This window comes from Anser brachyrhynchus, assembly GCF_964034855.1.
Source record: "Anser brachyrhynchus genome assembly, chromosome: 2".
Taxonomy (NCBI): Eukaryota; Metazoa; Chordata; class Aves; order Anseriformes; family Anatidae; genus Anser; species Anser brachyrhynchus.
The window spans coordinates 5,449,077-5,467,098 of record NC_137695.1 but is presented as its reverse complement, the minus strand read 5'-3'; the positions used below and the strand labels follow the sequence as shown (position 1 = coordinate 5,467,098).

The window sequence follows — 18,022 nt, the reverse complement described above, 5'->3', positions numbered from 1 at the left end:
ACAGAGGGCTGGCGATGGACCTCCCCAGAGGGAGATGGATGCCTTTCTGGAACAGTGGATATCAGTGGATGAGGAAGTAGAAGATTTACTAGGATTTTCTCTGTTCAGCTCTGTGTTCCTGGTTTTAATCAGATTCTCACTGTGCAAACACTGAATACTGTTTCCATCTTCACAAACACTGAGCTCTGTATGTGTCTCTCTCTCTTTTTTTATTTTTTTACCCAACCCGTGATCAAAAAATACCTCCAATAAACCACGGTGCTTTTGCCTTTACTCACCCTGGATTTCTCAGCAATGTTGCAGTTGGGTCCGTTCCACTGGATCAGCACTTTCCCGAGGTCCAGCAAGAACACATCACCCTTATTGAAGCTGTCCCAGGAAAGCGCTACCTGTTGTGAGGAAATGAAAAGGCTCGGCGAATGGAGCGGACAATGAGAGCCGCGGGAGACAAGTCACAGGCATGGAGAAACTGCCCTGGGGACGTAACAACTGGTCTGCAACAACTGGATTATTTTTCTAGCACTGAGCCAAATGGCTTTTCTCAGGATTATACCAAATCCCAGTGAGGATGCTTGACCAGAAAAGAGCTATTGAGCAGGCAGACCTGATAGAATATGGGTGTAGGAGGGGAGGGAAGGAGAAATGATCCATAAGGAGAGGAGCTCCCGTGCTTACTTCTGTGGCTGTCACATGCTTCTTCCCTTTGACATGAAGAAGACGTTTGATGTTGTACATATTGGTCTCCACATGCTTAAATCCTGAAGCCACTCCTCCCTTCTTGTAGCTGTTGTGCAACAAGGAATAAAGAGTTAGAGTTAATTAGAAAATAAAGTCCCCTCTATCCTCTGAGAACATCTCAAGCTTTTGTTGACAAGTAAAAAATCTAGAGCTAATATCTCGAAGTCCCAAAAATGGAATGTGAAATGGTGCTGTGTTGCTTCACTCTACTGTTCCTGGTCCCTGGTCAGACAACAACTCCTCACATTGTCCATCCACCCGGTGTGGGCGTTGCTGTTGTGCACCTTGATGTGTGTAGATGAACGGGTGAGCAGGTCAGGGATGGCAATGGAGACATAACACAACCAAACTGAAAGTCCCATTAAGCATGGCAGTGGCATCTCAGAAATTTTCCATAAACAGTCAAAGAAAAAATGAGCCATGTTTTGCAGACAATATATTTTTTGCTAAAATTTGTTTTTATTCAAAATAGGTGTTCTGTTTAAAGCAGCTTAGATAGAAAGTTGTTGCCATAAGCAGAACAAAATGCTATTGTAAAGGGATACAGGACACCGTCTTTCTCTCAGATGTAATCTACCAATTTTGTTGTCCTTCCATCCTTGAACGCACACTTTGCAATAGCTGCAGTTAGCACTGTAATTGTCTCACTGCATGATGCCATCCCTCCCTCCCTCTGCAGCTTTGCAAGGAGGACACAATCACATCATGAGAGCATATAGTCCCTAAAAGAAGTCCCGGAAAATTTTAACAGTTTTTTGGACAAGTCTAACCACTTTCCACATATCCTAGTCCATTCTAGAAATCTAACCCAATGTTCATGCTTCAGGCCTTAAAGTAACAGTTGAAGCTGTGTAATTGCCATTTGTGGGAAAGAGAGGTGATTGTTGAGAGTTTTATAGCTTTGCTATGTGGAAAATAAGTATGTTTTATTATAGCTTGGAAAAGACTGGCAAATGTGGTCAGGCTTGTGAGTGATTCACAGTGCTTTAGACTTGTTTGGCACAGTTCTACGAATCCACAGAAGGATGCTCTGCTGATTAGTCTACCTGCCAAGGTGTGGAAAGAGCCTGTTTTAATTTCTCATTCTGACTCAGACTTCCTGCTTGACCTTATGTATGTGGTTTAGGCCAAGATGAAGTCTAACTCATACTGATTTCAGAGCCAGATAGGTTTCCAAATAGACTTCTATACCCAAATGCTTTTGAAGGTCTGAATTTTGGTCCTTCATTGCCCTTTACTCATCTTTAAAATAAGGGTAAAAGCACTCTTCTGTCTCAGAAAAGGCCTGAAGAAACTCATGCGAGGCTTTAGAGATGCACAATACCGAGATACTGAGAGCAAGACTGGGTAGAGTCTGAGGATGGGTTTTCATCTGGGTTTTCTTCAGCTGTTTAAAAGCGAGGAACTACTTCACTGGCCACTTACGGCCAGCGAAGGTCCTCCTGGAGGACGTCTTTCGGAGTCACCTTCCAAAGACCCCAGAGGGAGTCATGACCACAGGTTTGGACTCAACACCAGAGGGTTAACGCAATACTATCTTTTAGATGGCTTAGTTCAGAGAGTCAATCTTTGCTTTCTCTGCAGGAAAATTACTCCCAGCGTGAGCCAAATCAACACTTCTCCTCAAGGTGTCTATTAGTTTAAAGTGCTGTGGATGGGCATATTAATCTAAAGTGTGTGGAGGAGAGGAAGGAAGACCTTACAGTGAAAAAAGGGGAGGTTAAAAACCTTTTACAGCAAACATCTGGGAAAACAGTCAGTAGATCAGAATGACATGGGTCCAGTCCCAATGCTTACAGTTAATTTTTTCAAAATGGGAAGTTTTTCCTCTGAATTTTGAACAATCCCAGTGCTCCATTTTTGAAATGTTGATGCCTCTGAGACAGAGGGAAGCAGAGAAAGCCCCAGGGACCGTGACGTTGCTGCAAAGCCTTTTATGCTACTCACATAATGCCATTGCGAAAATAGCTTTGGAAGGTCTCAGACTCGTGTCCCTGCACCTCCCGGTGCTGCACGGGGTTTCCCCTGAGCGCAGTGTCCAGCTGGGTGACGTACATGGCCGCGGCACCTTGCTCATCCTGAGACGAATCCTTGCCAATCCAGTAATGCAAATCCACAGCCGTGCCACGAGAGGTTCTTTTGCTCTGGAAGAGGCGAGAAAGCTGAGTGAGGGCAAAGTCCAGATATCTGCAGCAAATAATGCTGCTGGGCAAGGGGAGACGGGATGGAACCCTATAATGTTCCACAGGAGCTCAGCCTGGAGCCAGCGACCTGATTCAGGAGAATACGGCTTACATACGTATTGCACTGAAGCATGTTTGTATTGTATATGCTTTTATGACTCTTGCTATCAAAGAAAACTGAGCACCTGTGAAAGTCCAAAAATGTGTGTGTTCAACCTGTCCTAGTTTTGTAGAGTTTGATATTAAAACTTAAAGGACATTCTTCTCATAAATCGCTTAAAAAAAAAAAAGTAATATGCACTGCTATTTATTTGCCTGGAGATACTATCCTTTCTCCCCCTTTCTCTTTCTCATATCGTGCTACATAGTAGCACCAACTGCCTGTGAATTCCTGCTGACTTGCAAAAGAGACATAACTCCAAAGGAAGCTGAGCCTGTGTGTGCATGCTGTGATTCATCTTATTACAGAAAAACCCAATAGCCTAGAAATAAAAGGCAAGCGATCTGAGAACAGGTGTGCTTACTGTTATGTGACTTGCGCCAGTTATTTTTCAGCACCTACTGTGTTAAATCCTATCATCCATGCCTGGGAAAGATAATAGAAGCTCATTTTATAAACTCGATTTGACACTAAGTTCTGTTTATTTGCTTTGTGCAGTGATACCGTGGTGTAAAACACTAGAAGAACTTGAATAAAATACAATTCAGTTCCTCTAGGCACAGCTGATTAATTTGTGGCAAAATCACTCAGTTTAATACACTGCTATTGAAGACGATCAAAGACCCATTGTCCTGCAGACAATTTTTGTTTGGAGAGCATCCAAGATGCAGAATGCAAAGATGAATATTTTTACCCTCTTATCTGCAGGTGGGAAGGAGAGTCATGGATTTTCTAAGGGCTTTTCTACCTGGGGAAGCTATTGCAACATAAGCTGAGCCTGTGAGCATCAAAATCTATAGTGATTATAGTCAGCCCCTTGCAAGGATGGTCTAAGCATGTCTTTGGGTGGCTGCTACCAAATCTATTCCCCAAAGCACTCAAAAGGTACCATAAAAGCATGTGCATGGTGAATTAGTGCAGATGAGTCATTGTGGGTTGTTATCCAGTCTGCTTTCCCAGCCTGATGTATAGTGAATATGCATTTGTTTAATGTGGAATAGTGAAGGCTTTTCTGTCTCTTGACTGATGGAGATGTTTGCAGAAGGAACACTCAGACCCAGAAGTGGGAAATGCTTCTAGTTCCCACCATATGGATGTTGTTTGATGCAATGGGGCCTGGATTGCTCTTTGCATTTGAATAGACTTGGAAGGAAGTCTGGGAGCTTAGTGCAGCACATTGTCCTCCCACAGAGGACACTTTGCACAACCCAACAGTAAGGTTAATTCTCAGAAGTTCCTTGTGCTTCTGGCTAGCTTGGGTACAACTGGTTGCAAGCAGGTCTGGATCTAATTTGGGAGGTCTCCTAAGGGGGAGAGGGAGAAGGGCTGCAGAGCCTCTCTACTGTCCAGCATTAGCTGGAACCAAAGAAACAACGTTGAACCTGTTGCCTACCAAAGAGACTAACATTTGCCTTACTTACGTGCAGAATTATGTAACAGTCCCCTTCAAAAAAAGTCCCATAAGCTTTTTCAGGTACAGGAACCATCTTCATATTCTGTAAGAAAATTAGTATTTGGGTCATTGATAGAACATGCACAGGACACATGAAACACCAAGGTGACAATGAGGGTTTGGAAAAGGAAGAACCAGGGCTGTGCCTGTGGACTGGAAAAAGTCACTTCTAGGGGAAATTCCAAATGTACTAGGGGGTAAGAAGGTGTAAATGAAAATGCTGCTTGCCTAGACTGACAAGTATTTTTTTTTAACTCTCCTTTCCCCTTTGCAATCCTGTAGGTCTAAGGCAAGAAGACCTAGAGGTCATGCTGAAGTCCTCCAGGGCTCGCATTTGTGGGGAACTTCCTAGGTGATTGCACACATCTCATCCTACATTTAGTTCTGGGGCATGGCTTTTAATCAGTACCCATAAAACTCAAGGATAATTTTCAGAGCTTTGTTAAGATAACCACTTTGTTTGGGATTCAGAGCAACTGGCAGTGCTGAGAAAAGATGGACACTTGTGTGTCTTTCAGCTCTCCAGACTCTTAATTGCATGTTCCATCTGGTACAAGTGCACAATTGACCAGCCATGCCTGCCCAGCGTAGGTGGCTGGGTGTGCCACCCACCAGTACACACCGAGCTCCTGGGCTGGAACTTACTCTGTGGTTCCCTGGAATTAGAGACATGCATTTTTTTGGTGGCCTGACTTGTTTCCCAGCATACCAACCTGACCCTCGAGAACCGATACGTCTCTAATTACAGATCCTCTAGCAAACAGCTTGGTACAGTGTTTTGGAGAGAAATGGAAAGGCAAAGACCCTGTGGTATTGGGAACTTGGGTGGGATTTGCAGAGGGCCACCAACACTTAGAGAGATGTGTTGGAGACCCTTCCCACTTCTCCCCTAGGCTGTCTATGCACCTCATTTTATGCCCCCTCTTGTTGCAGGGGAACATCCTCAGTGAAATGAACAAGAACAACGCAAAACTGAGCTCCAAACCACAAGCAAAGACCACCCCAAGCAGAAGGTGACTTTGCAGGCTGCAATATCCCTGCAGTGTCCCATCAGTCAGAGTGGGAAAGCTAAGGATAAGATTGAAGCAGACTCCATGGGATGCCTTCACTGCAAAAATATATGTCTTCATCATGGCAGCTGCCACACTGCTGGTAAAGACTAAGGCTACTCATGCATAATCCTTCTTCTTGGTGAAACAAGTAATTCATTTCTAGTGTGCTAAAGCAGCCTTACAATTGTTCCCCAAACGGACTAAGAAAGACTCCAGTGCTGGAGGAACACCATCAGTCCCACCAAATTCATGTTTCCTTAGTCAGCATTATCCTTGTTTTACAGAGGAGGAACACCAAAACACCAAGCAACAACACATTCAAAGTGGCATAGGGAGAAGCTGTGTTTCCTGTTTCCCACTGCTGTATCTTATCTGTAAGACCCTCTTTTCCTACCCAGATTACTTCAAGAGTATCTTCCTTGAAACACACACACAAGACATATGAGATCATTGCTGTGTTGTCCTACCTCTATGCCCCATATCTGCAGTCCCAGCCTTCTCTCGATAGTTGGAAGATTTGTGTCACCGTCTGCCATCCTGCACTCTGAGCTAGAAGGGAAAAGAAGAAGAAAAAACAAAATAATTACAGTATTGGATACAACAGTAAGTGCGTTAGTCAGATGGCTTTCTCTTACAGTCAGTGGAGGTTTAGTAGAGATAATCCCAGCCTGAAGTGTCTCTGTCCCTCACCCTCTGCTGCCTATGAAGAGAGCACAGCCCAGCACAGATATAATTATCAACAATTAGGTGGGACGAAGTCCCATTCCCAGTGTATACATGCTCAGGGAGCTCCAACAAAGCACGAGAACACTGCCCATCAAAGCCTGGATGGGATACCATTGATTGGTATGGGATTGCTTTTCCCCTATTTGCATAGATGGAAAGGATTCAGCAAGGTGTTGAGCCTGACATCAGTACTGCTGTGCTCACACTGTGGCACAAGGGGTGGCAGAGACAATGGTGAACCTCCAGGAGACCCATGCCCTCCTGGAGCAGCCACGTCAGAAGGAGATTCAGGTCTAAATTAAACTACCTGCAAGGTATCTCAAGGTAAGGGCACCAGGCTTTCATCTCCATTAGGGTCAATGGAGCCAGTGCAGCCAGCAGAGCACAGGGAGTGATTCAGCTGATGACCCAAACACCTACGTTATGTGTAGCCAGGCAGCTCCCTAGGCTCTGTTGCCTGCAGGGCAAAGTTGAGAGTTTCAGCTACCCACACAAAGGTATCTGGGGACATTTGAGATGGTTTGGGTATCTCCAGATGCCATTCTGAAAGGTGAAGGTCTCCCATCCATCATCATCTATCCTATCTGCCAGCTGTGAAAAGAAAAAAGGACTCCCCTTAGCTATGTTCCCTGCTCCCTCTGCCTGGATGGCCGATGTTTTGCTCAAGAAGCAACTTCTGAACCCAAGCGTTTACAGGGCAGCCTCCTGAAGCAGATCACAAGCAGTGTACATGAAAGCACCGGGTTATGTCCTAGCAGTGCTGGCTGGCCTGTGGGGCACAGCAGGTGCCTCCAGATCGATTTATCTCAGCTGCAGTGACCACAGGACAGACTGCGATTGTGGAGGGGCAGCACCCACATCAGCCGATCCCGTGTGAGTCAGTCCTGCTCACAAACCAAGGCCCAGCTTCGAGAGAAAGCACGGCTCACTGATTTCTGCGTTTTGCATTCATTTGCTTTACAAGTGCCCTCCCCTGATTTGCATTTGCTCATGACAGACTGAACTATTGTACTGTGTTAAAAAAAAAAACACAACTTGATTGACTGCATTTTCTTTTCTGCTTCTGGGTGACATGGCGGCGCTGACTGTAGGCCGCGGCCTCCCCGGGCTCCTCTGTTCTGCTGCAGGAAACTGCCTACAGGAAGGAACGGTGACATTTCTGCATGAACCTGGCACAATACCTGAGCCACAAAAAGGTGAAAAATAAAAGAAGCCACCACACAAAGCCACAAAAGAAGCTTCTTCCGAGGAACAAAAGAACAAAGATGGATGAGCTCATGCCGGAAGGCGTGTTTATTGCCTGCGTTACAAAAGCACGGGGAGATACACTGCACTTGTCATCGGTAAGTCATTAGAAGCCACGATCCTCCTCCTGAAGAGTTTTCACTTCATTAAGAGGACAAAAATTGCTGTTTGAAGGTTGGTCCATCCAGATTTACCACAGCCCGGAGCTGCCAGAGCCTGGCTCCGTGCCCAGGCAGTGGAGGGAAGCAGCTACCTCCCAGAGAGGTGTGAGCACAGCCCCAGCACCTCTCTGCTAACCGAGCAGGAGTCAGCAATGCTCACTCCTTGGACATGGATTTATCTGAAGGATTGTAGAAGATTGAGTCCACGTGGCCTCATGCATCTACCAGGAGTGCATTCAGCAACCCTCAGCTCCCTTTCAGCTCCTTCCAGATAGCTTCCAGGCAAGAGGACAAACAGCAAGAAGAAAAAAGACATTTTTCATCTGGATTCCCAGAAAGGTAATTGAGACCCACATATAGTGAAAGCCAGATCCAGGAAGATATTTCAGTGTCTAAGTTGGAGCTAGACACTTTTGGGAACTCAGTCCTGACTCACCTACTGTGGAGTCTGTGGCTGCCAGCAGCTAAGGCCAGAAACAAGGTCCCAGATCAGCTCTTTAACCAAAAGACCATCCTTTCATTTCAGAATAGCATTCAAAAAGCCCCTATCGAAGAAAAAAACAAGCGAAGCCGCCTTTCTTTAGCTATCTTTTCCATTTGTTTATGTGTTTTTCCGTCCAGTCTAGCACCAAAACAATTGAAAGTAAAGCCAGTACGGAGGTTTGTATGTCAGGGAGCATTCGGGGGCTGAAATCTTTTAGTAAATCTGATGTTGCTCCCTGTGGAAGGCAGCAGGCGTTCTGCTCGCCTCCTAACAACAGGAAAACAGCAGCTGGCCGGCTGTGAAACACAGCTGGCGCCCTGCTTCTCCCAGCATCCCGTCCTCTCCCATCCAAAAAGTTAACCCAGAGGATCCTGAGAATCCTCTGAGCACAGACAACTGCGTTGGACAAAACCCTCCAGAAGCCAGCAATGTTTTACTGAAGTCCGTCTTTGACTCAAAATGGGGATCTTCCATCTCCTCTGCTCCTGGGGCTCCTCTTTTGGGCACCTGCATCTTAGCTCTGGTCCCATTTTTCTGGGAAATGCTGTCCCTCCCCTCCTCCTGAGTCATTTAATGGTTGAAGTGTGAAGCAGACAAGGTCAGCTGTTTCTTTGGACTTTCCAGCTTCTTCCGGCTGGTGGCCAAGTTAGAAATAGTAGGAATATGACTTCTATAATCAGACAGCTCATCTCAATAAAGATTTAATGTGGGTTTTTAATCAGACGGTCCCATAATTCAGCTCCTGCCCAGACACAAAATCCAGTATTAATGGAGTGAAAACTTCTCATCTGTGCTGAAAGCAGGAAGGGCAGAAACTTTTCTAATTTAAAAAAGGAAAAAAAGAAACTTTACAAGGCTTGGGCTCACCGCGGGTTTTGAACAGCGATGTCCAGGTCAGTTCCTCTCTCATTCAAAATGGTTCTGCCCAGCACTAGGTGAAATGTGAAGCGAACTGCCTCTGGGGCAGGAATTCACCGAAAAAAAAAAAAAGCTTGTTATGGAGGCTATTTGCTTTTTGCTATTTGCTATTTGCACAGACACAGCTTTACCTGTGAAGGGGAAAGAGAGGCACTAAAGCAGCTGTAGCTCTGTGATGTGGATTAGTAGCATGCAGCTATCCAATTTCCACCTCCAGGGCCAGCTACCCTATTTTCACCATTTCCACAGATTCTTGCAGCCTCAGAAAAAGGAGACAAGCTCACACCTTAGGTGCAGGCTGAGAGGAAGGATCAGAGGTCACTGCACGGCAAAGACAAATGTTGGCTCAGGGCTGCTCTGCTGGGTCATCGCTGCTTGGCTAAGATGTTATAAATGAAACTGGAAAGAGCAAATGTTTCTGCTGGGCGAGGGCAGGGGACCTGGAAACCAATTGGAGGTGACATGTTAAGTTACAAAGCTGGCGGGCAAGGGTAGATGGGTCTCCTTCACACTTGCTCTTCTTCACGTCCTGCCAAAATCAGAGCAATGCTCCTGCTTGGTAACTGATCCCCATCCCCTCTATAACCAGTGGGGAAGAGCTTTGCCTTCAAGAAGGACTAGATGACTAAATAAGTGTCAAGGTCATTCCCAAGATTGGTTAATATATAACATTTGGGGTGGAAGTGCCAACAATCACTGCTTGGTTTTGGGCAACCTGGTACGTGTTGAGAAAGCAGACTTAGGAGGAGGACATTTCTTCAGGCAGACTGGAGCTGTATGGGTGGGGAGGGAGAACAGGGGCTCAGAAGGGGGACAGGAGGTGATTTCAAGCTCCCGGAGTACGTTCTGAATTAATCCTGATTTGGCTTGTCTGGATTTTGGCGGTGCGCTTACTCGGCTGCAGTCACGGCAATAAAAAAACCCCAGTGAGATGACTAATGCTCTGTACAGCTTCGGGAAAATAGGAAGCAGCTGTGGCTCCAGGCTGAAAGGCCTAATTATTGGGAATACTTGGACTGGCATTAGATGAGGTAAAGTAGGGCTGTCCAATTGCTTACGTTGTCTCCACTATAGCTGGGTGTCTGGGCCGAAGGAGGTGCCGATTTTTGTTTGCACAGGGGGCAGCAGTTTACTCTTGTTTTGCCCCGAGGAATGAAATTCAGTGCTGAGCTACCTATTTTACTGTTGCAGGAGGAGAAAAAGTGGTTTTCCATCTCACATGGAAATGACCGGTGGGAGGCTCGGCCGTGGGGCTTGTCTTCCCTTTGATGCCATCACATGGGCACTCGTGTAATATCCTCCTCCAATTTTTCAGCAGGAAGGCAAAATTCACATAAGTGAGAGTGCCCACAAGGTATAATATCCACAGGTATATGGTTGTGCTGGTGACAGCTCCGATCCTCTCGCACAGACACAGGAGGGCTGCAGTCAGAGAGGCTGAATCTCATCACCCATGCTGGACGTGCAGGGATGTGGTGATGAGGCAGAGGATGGGATATGTGCTTTGGAGGGTGGCAAAAGAAGAAAAGAGCACATTTCAGAGCACCCTCCTTCTCTAGACCCCTCGAGGTCCAGGTTCAGGAGCTCGGTGTGGCCAGCGTGCCAAGGAGAGGGCTCTGCACAGACGCTGACCACGGAGAGCACTTCATCCCTCTTGGAAAGAGCTGTTGCCTGGCAGCTAAAATTACGTAAAAGAAGCCTTGAAATAAGATGCTATTTCTGATCACGGTGGGCAATTAAACATTGGAACAGCTTATTAGGGAAGCTGGCAGGCTTGGCTTTACTTAATGTCTTTGAAATGAGACGGCTAAATGACCAGGGTGTGCTCTCTGGGCTCGGATCCTCACAGCCTGGGAGCAGGAGGCCCCCACAGGTGCTGCCCCTCCTGTCAGCTGGGCAACGAGGTGACAGCATGGATCGGTCCTCATGCTTCAGGGCTTCACCCAGCCACCCCTTCGGGTCCAAAAAGATCCCTTATCCTTGCTAGCAAATCATCCAGGTGGCTTACAAAAGGGGTTGGATGGCTTTGTCAGTCTGAAGGAAGATGGATCCAAATTTGAGATGGTGTGTTGGGCACAATGAGCTAGGATTAAGAAGAAACTTCTTGCTCACCTTCTCAGGGTCACTGGCTCTAGAGCTAAGAAGGAACCTTCCCTGAGTTCAGTGGGCATGTTTCCACCTTCTTCCATCTTTTCTTTGCTCACAGGGCAAGGGCTGGGGTGCTGAGGACTGAGATGCTAAAGTCTGTTCAGAATTAATGTGAGGGAAAACTTAAGGGCCTGGGATGAAGAGGAGAAAACTGAGATGATTTTATGCTTGTGATAGTCCCTCAAACTGGAAGTGCTCTATACCCCAGGAGAGGTTTATATTCCCTTTATATTCTCTGTAAAAGATGCACAAACCTGGATCCACCCGACCAAGTCACTTCTCAGGGGCTGAATGAGCAAAAAGCAGTTTGCTCTGGCTGACAAAAGATGACCACCCTCCCCCAGGACCCAGCTACTGTCTCTCTTGAACCCTGGGAATTTACCTGATCTCCAGCCACTGTCCCAGGGCACTACCAAGATGCAGACCTTTGGCTCAGCATCTCTCTCTGTAACCCGTACTTTCACCTCCTGTCCATTTCTGATGTTTCTGCCTTGCTTTCTAGCTTACACAGTCTTTCCCAGAAACCCACTGATGCTGTGAACCTTCACCTTTCAGCCCCTCATAAGTCACAGGCAGATGGGCTTTGCACTAATTCTCCAAACTTACGATTGCTTAAAAGGAAGGAGCAGAAGTAATGCTTTACTGGGAAATAACCACCTTCCCAGCTGCTGCAGCCCTCAATCTGTACCTCATCTGCCTCTTCAGATTCCTTGGAGGACATCTCACTTAGGAGGGCCAGCAAACCACAGTTTATCTGCTCTGACTTTGACTAGTCTCTGCAGCTGCCTCATTTCCACCTGCCATAAATTCTAGCTTAACACATTGCTCCATCCAGAAAGCCTTGCTCATCTCTCCACACCTCCCTTTATGACCTCCTTTGTTCTCCCTATTCATCTGATTGCTGGTAGCTTTCCAGCAGCCTGATCTTCAAGCAGATGGTCTTAGGAAACTGATTTGTAGGAGCAGATTTTCCCAAACTGCTGCTATTTCAGAATCCTCCTGCTAAAATGTTAACGTCTATTTTCCCTGAGAAGGGTAGAGATGCGCTGTCTCCGCAAACTTCTCTGCAACATAACAGCAACGTACTGGCAATTCAGTAGAAATCCTGACACCAGACACAGCCCCCGGGTCACACAGATGGAGTTTCCACACTCATCATACTGAGCGGAGAGACAGGTGCTCAGCAGAGACTGACACAAAAAAGGAGAGCAAATTGGCTAAACATAGAGGCTGGCGGTGCTTGCCTTGGTGTCCTACCCCTGCTGCTCTTGACCGAGTGCTGTCCCATGAAGTCCTTCTTCTCCAGGCTGTCTGTGGAAGCAGCAGGCTCACCAGCAGCTCTCCGGGGAGAGGGCAGCTCTGTTAGACCCAAAGCTTTCTGAACCAGCAGCAGACTCTGTGCTGCAGCCACTGCCCCCTGAGATCAGTCCCAGCGACCTGCGCCGAACTCGTTCAGTGCAAACCCACCTCTCCCTGAGGATCTGGCTGTGAGAAAGAGCAGTGGCACAAGCACAAGTAGCTTCTGGAAGCTGTACACAAGTGCCTTGCAGCAGCGCTGCCCCTGGTGCAGTGCCAGGTGCATTATTTTCAAATAATAAAATGCAGCTGGACCCACGCCTGCTCCAGAGGTATCCATTCCACCCCTGGCTCCTCGTCGTGAGGTTATTGAGTCGGTAACGGTACAGAGCCATCCCCTGGGAAAGGCAAGCAAGAAGCCTGCCAATTCATTACGAACAAATCTCTCCTTTCTTTCAGCTCTTCCTGCCCTGGTGAAAGGGAGCGATCGCTGGCTCGGGACCAGCCCTGCGTCCGAAGGCAGGGCTCCATGCCACAGTGAGGGCAAAGAGATGCACGCAGAAGGAAAACAAAGCTGAGGCCATTTTAATTCCTCTTCCTGGTTCCCAGAGAAGCGGTTCGGTTAGCAGCATTGTCAGAAACTTCTCGTTCCTCACCGCCTCCAGGAAAAAAAAAAGGTATGATCCTCTCCCACATCAGCATTTTAACAGTGTTGTTAAACCTAATGACCGCAGGTAAGTAAAACACGAGCTGAGACATCAGGGAGGAGGACGTGTGTTTGGTCATGTGTACAAGAGCTTCTTGAGCCCCAGGGAGCACCGGAGCTCAGACGCATGCAGGAACTGTAAGGTGCATGCAGCTGCCTGTAAGGACAGCTGAGAAGAGACCCCCAAAAGAAGGCATTTTCCCAGCTGACACCGAATAAAGGCCACTGTGTAGGGTTAAAAGAGCTTGGAGAAAGGCCAGGAAAGGATGAGATTCGTCTGTACCCGCTTGGATATTTCAGTTTTAGGTGCTCAAGTCTGAGGACTCTCCCTGGGTGGTTCCCCTCCTCCTGACGTTGGGTTTAGGGCAGGTCTGGTGAACCTCAGTCAGGAGGGACTCAATTTAAAAGGGAAGCCCCTGGGTGGAGAGCCCAGTGTCCCACGCTGTACCTCACCTCTTGCAGAGCGTGGGAGCTCAGCCCCATCCTCCATGACCAAAACCCTGCCTCATTTCCCAGGTCTGAAGGCCCTGACACAGGTATGTCAGCGAGAACTGAGCCTAACACCACAAACAAACCCCAGTGAAACCCAACCAAGCCCACCTATGCCATCCTCTTCAAAAGCCAAGTCTAGGAGTTAAAGTTTTTGCCTACTGCATGCAACAATTTTTTTTATCTATTGTGAGAGTGCCCGTGCACATGTGCGCACACATATGTGCGTACAAGATAAGAGTGAGTTTCCCTGGAGCAGCGTTTAAGTAGTGCAGTCGAATAAGCCCTTGCTATCAGGACTTTTGTTTGCTGGTGATGGAGCAGGGCTGCTGGCCTGGCTTCTCTCAGATGAGCTGGAGAGCCCAACCCACCCTTCTTTGACTAGGACAGGGTGCTGAGCCAAGGTGCGAGTTCCCTTATACAAGCTTCAACGACTTTGAAACAGAGCCAGACCTTCACGGGCTCTTCTCTCAAGGGAACCCCAGCAGCACCCACACTGGCGTTATCTTGTAAGCTTCTCTGAAACTGGAGGGGAGTTCAGAGTGTGTCTGGCACTCGTCTGGCATGACAAGGGAAATCCATCCCACACAGGTCCTCAGCACGCAAGCGCGAGGAGACTCTGCACCCCCGTCTTGCTAGAAATGAAGGCCAGCTTTGAGAGAGCAGCACGGCAACTGCATAAAGCCGAATGAATAAAACATCCCTGCAAATGCTGCAAAGAGCTTTAGAAAGAGTCATTCATCCGGGACCTGGTTTTGCAACCAGAGCTGCCAATGGGAGGTTTGTCTGGGTGCTGAGAGGGAAATCAGGCCTCTGAAAGATGGGATGGGTGGGATTTGCTCAGGCCCAGAGAGCTACTTCCTAGGCAGCAGCAAAGGACAGTAATTCGGGCTCTGGCAGCCTCCCAAAGAGAAGGTGGGTATCTCGACGGCCTCAATCATCCAAAAGAGAACACGACTTCTAGTGCCGCCCGTTTCCTATTCTGTTCGGCTGTTTTTCTAAGAGCAGTTTTAAATAAAGGGCTACCCAGAAACGTATTCTTTCATTCCAGGGCATGGCAAAAGGACATTTTTAGGTAGGAGAGGCTGGCTGCTCTGAATAGCCCGTTCCACAGGAAATGCCCAGGATGGAGCAAAACCGTGTAATTTTGCATCCCCCGTTCCTCATGCCTTTGACGTGGATGTAAAGTGAGGACAAGTTTTAGTCTGCCCAGCGCTGCCTCAGATAAGCATGAGTAGGCTCAGATAAAAGATAATGAATGGTAGGATTTCTGTTTCAAGCAAAGGTCCTTGGAAATCAAGGCAACTGGAGCAGATGCACAGTACCCTGTACTAAAAATCATTACATATAAGAGGAATCTTCGGACTGAAGGATGCCAAAGACTTAGGGACAACATTCACCCTTTTCTGCATTTCTTTTGCACCCAAAACCATCAATGGAAATGAATAATCACCCAGGAGAAACCATTTCCAGGGCTGTTTTATGTGGAAAGGGAAAGGATAGATGAGAGGTGTTAATGGGCCTTAGGAGCATGTATAAGGTGTGTTTGTCTGAGGGGTCAAGAGATGCTGAAGAATATGTGGTAATAAAAGAGAGACAGAGCTGAGATATTTTGGGTGTGGGATGTCCACATGAAAGCCCTTCCTTGCACAGGTGGACACGTCACACATAGCTGAGCAGCTTTTAGGACAGACACAGAAAGCCCAACCCGTGGATTTGTGCTGGTCACTGAGCAAGAGTCAGGAGGCTGCAAGGAGCCTGTTCCTTGAGAGTAACGAGGGCCCTTGACGAGGGCTAATTGTGATACATTTCTTCTCCAGGGGTGGGGCAGGTAGCACAAAGGCCTTCACCGTGTCCCATGCTCCTCTTCATCGCACAGGGCATTTCAGAGCTTGGCATCAAAGCAGGCTGTGTTATATTTAGCTTTATCAAAACTTTCTGGTCCAACAGGCTGTGCCCAGCACGGACCCAGCCTGGAGTCACAGAGCTCATGGTGCATCTCCTTCACGCGCCACGGATCCCATACCTCCCTGGGGGCTCCAGGGCAGAAAAGGTAACAAACACCAAGCTTCAAGTCGAGAAAAACACGTGCAGGTCAGTGGGAAAGACCAAGAGAGACCGTGAGCATCTTTAGCATCCTTGGCCAGTCAAGAGCAGAGATTCATTGTCTCAACCTAACCAGGAACCTCAGGACACAGGGGAAGGAAGGAGACCAGGGTGACACTGCTTGTGGCCATGGTAGGAAACCTTTGCTCCCAGCTGGGAGACCTTGACAACTTGCCACAAAGTCCTGCCTAGGAAATCACGGCACAAGACCTACACTGCCGCCGGTGGGAAGGGAGCTGGAGGAGGAGAAGGACTGGCCTACCTGCCAGGAGGAATGCGAGGAAACAGGCAGGGAATGGTAAAGCCCCACCGACACAGAAGGCTGATGCCCTCTGATTGTCTAATCTCCACTTTGCAAGCTTTAATCTATCCATTTAGCCGCGGCGTGTAAAGAGCACCTGGATGATTCACCAACTAAGTGCTACCCTGGTGGGGCCAGTTTGCCTCAGCTGTTGTAATATTTGTTTACACCTGTGCTAGGACAGCCTTGAACAAACGCAAACCTCCCACGGATGCTAATTCATATCGGTTCTCCTTTCTGTTAAATATTTATGCTCTTAATAGGCACGCCTAAGAAAAATACTGGCAAGTAAGCCTGCAGCTCAACTCCATTACTACTCAGTTTTATCTCAGTGCAATCTGCATCTCAAATGAACAAGAAGAGAAAACAATCTGTACTGGTAGAGCAAACAGCCCGGCATTCAGCCATTAGCAGATTTATCCATTAGACTGCAGCAAGACCCATGGGTCAGGATGTCCAGCAAGTTTTTTTCACTGCTCGGACTCGTAACCACATCACACAGGCTTCGGGCAAGTCCCCATGGCAGCAAGAAGTGAAACAAACCGGGTTAAAGCCAAATGCCGTTAATTGCTTTTTGGGTGAAATCACAGCCTTTCTGTGCAGAGAGCTCAACGAGAAGCATGTGTCCTCCAAACCACGGCCGATACTCGCTGCCTACCCAGTCGCAGCGGCAGCACCAGGCACGGTGCAAATCTGGGGGGCTCATTGCTTTTAGTAGAGACCCAGGCTTCCACCAGGAGAGCTTTTTTTATTTTATGAAATACTTTTTCCTTTTTTCTTTTTTATTTCTCACTCTCCCACCCAGCAAGAGTGGTCACGAAACCCTTCTGGCCTTCCCACTGAAAGCAGGAGGGGTGCAGAAAAGCCGCTTACCTTGCAATGCGCACGGTGGTGTCCTCGCAGGTCTCCCTTCTCCGCACACCCAGCACTTTCTCTCCTCTTTGGTGAGCTAGTTTCAAGGCACTTTTTGTTTGCTGTTCTGCTACCTTGTCAGCTAGGGAACGGCAGTGCTCGGTAATTCAATCCCCTACTTAGCTGCAGACACTCCTACTGGCGGATCACACCCATTCCCCCCGCGCACTGAGGGACAAAGACGGAGCCAGTATGAGAGGGTTTCAACCAACTCGCTGTTTGCATTAAATATCCACCACTGCCGCACTCATCCAGCGCTAATGATTAAGGGTTGCTTTAATTAGAAACCTGTTTTGTCCAGATTTAAAGGGCAGGAGTTGGTTTTCCTCCTCTTTACTCTGGCTGAGCTGCGCAAAGCCAGGCGCGGTGCTGCTCAGTGCTGCATCAACGCTTGGGCCCCGGTGTCCCAGCTCCCATTCCTGGCTCTGACTGTCCCAGATTTCAGCAGCCAGCTGCCAAAATAGTCTGAGGGAGAGGTGCTGTGGGCAGAAAACCTGCACGATCTCCCGTGGTGCATGTGCAGCCCTGGGGGTGAGGTTTGCCGTCAGGATTAAAGGCTGAAACGGGCATGTGACGGAGCACCGGAGCGTGCAGCCACGCTGCCCTCCCAGGAGAAAATAATGATAAACCAGAAAATCCCTGCGAAGCTGGCGGTGTTTGCTGTGGCCACCTCCTGCAGCAGAAAGCTCTCCCCTTTGAGAGGAAAGCCTGTAGCTGGTGGTTCAGACGTGGCGTGAGATAACTCAGATAGGCTGTGTGCCTACCTCCCTGACAGAAGTGATATATCAGAAATGGGGTGGGTTTCACCCTTGTGATGCGCTTGGGAACACGTGTGGACACATGTTTTGATATGGTGGATCATCGTTAAGAAAAAAGCATCTGCAAGAGGGTGGCTGTAATATGAAGTTAGCCCCTCTGAAAGGGCCATCTCCTTTCTGTCCCAA

At 47.9% G+C, this 18,022-nt stretch overlaps 1 protein-coding gene across 1 annotated transcript in view; it reads right to left on the bottom strand.

Annotated features, from left to right (window-relative positions):
• The window catches only part of VILL (villin like), a 34,127-nt gene extending 16,528 nt beyond the window's left edge, over positions 1-17,599 (bottom strand). Inside the window, exons 1-6 of the mRNA XM_080578221.1 lie at positions 17,040-17,599; positions 6,054-6,135; positions 4,503-4,577; positions 2,686-2,882; positions 676-784; positions 279-389 (exon numbers count right to left, since the gene is read on the bottom strand). Of these exons, the coding sequence (XP_080434347.1) occupies positions 279-389; positions 676-784; positions 2,686-2,882; positions 4,503-4,577; positions 6,054-6,122 (561 nt within the window). The 5' untranslated portion in view covers positions 6,123-6,135; positions 17,040-17,599. The remainder of the gene's footprint in view (positions 1-278; positions 390-675; positions 785-2,685; positions 2,883-4,502; positions 4,578-6,053; positions 6,136-17,039) is intronic.
• Between the last annotated feature and the right edge of the window lie 423 nt (positions 17,600-18,022).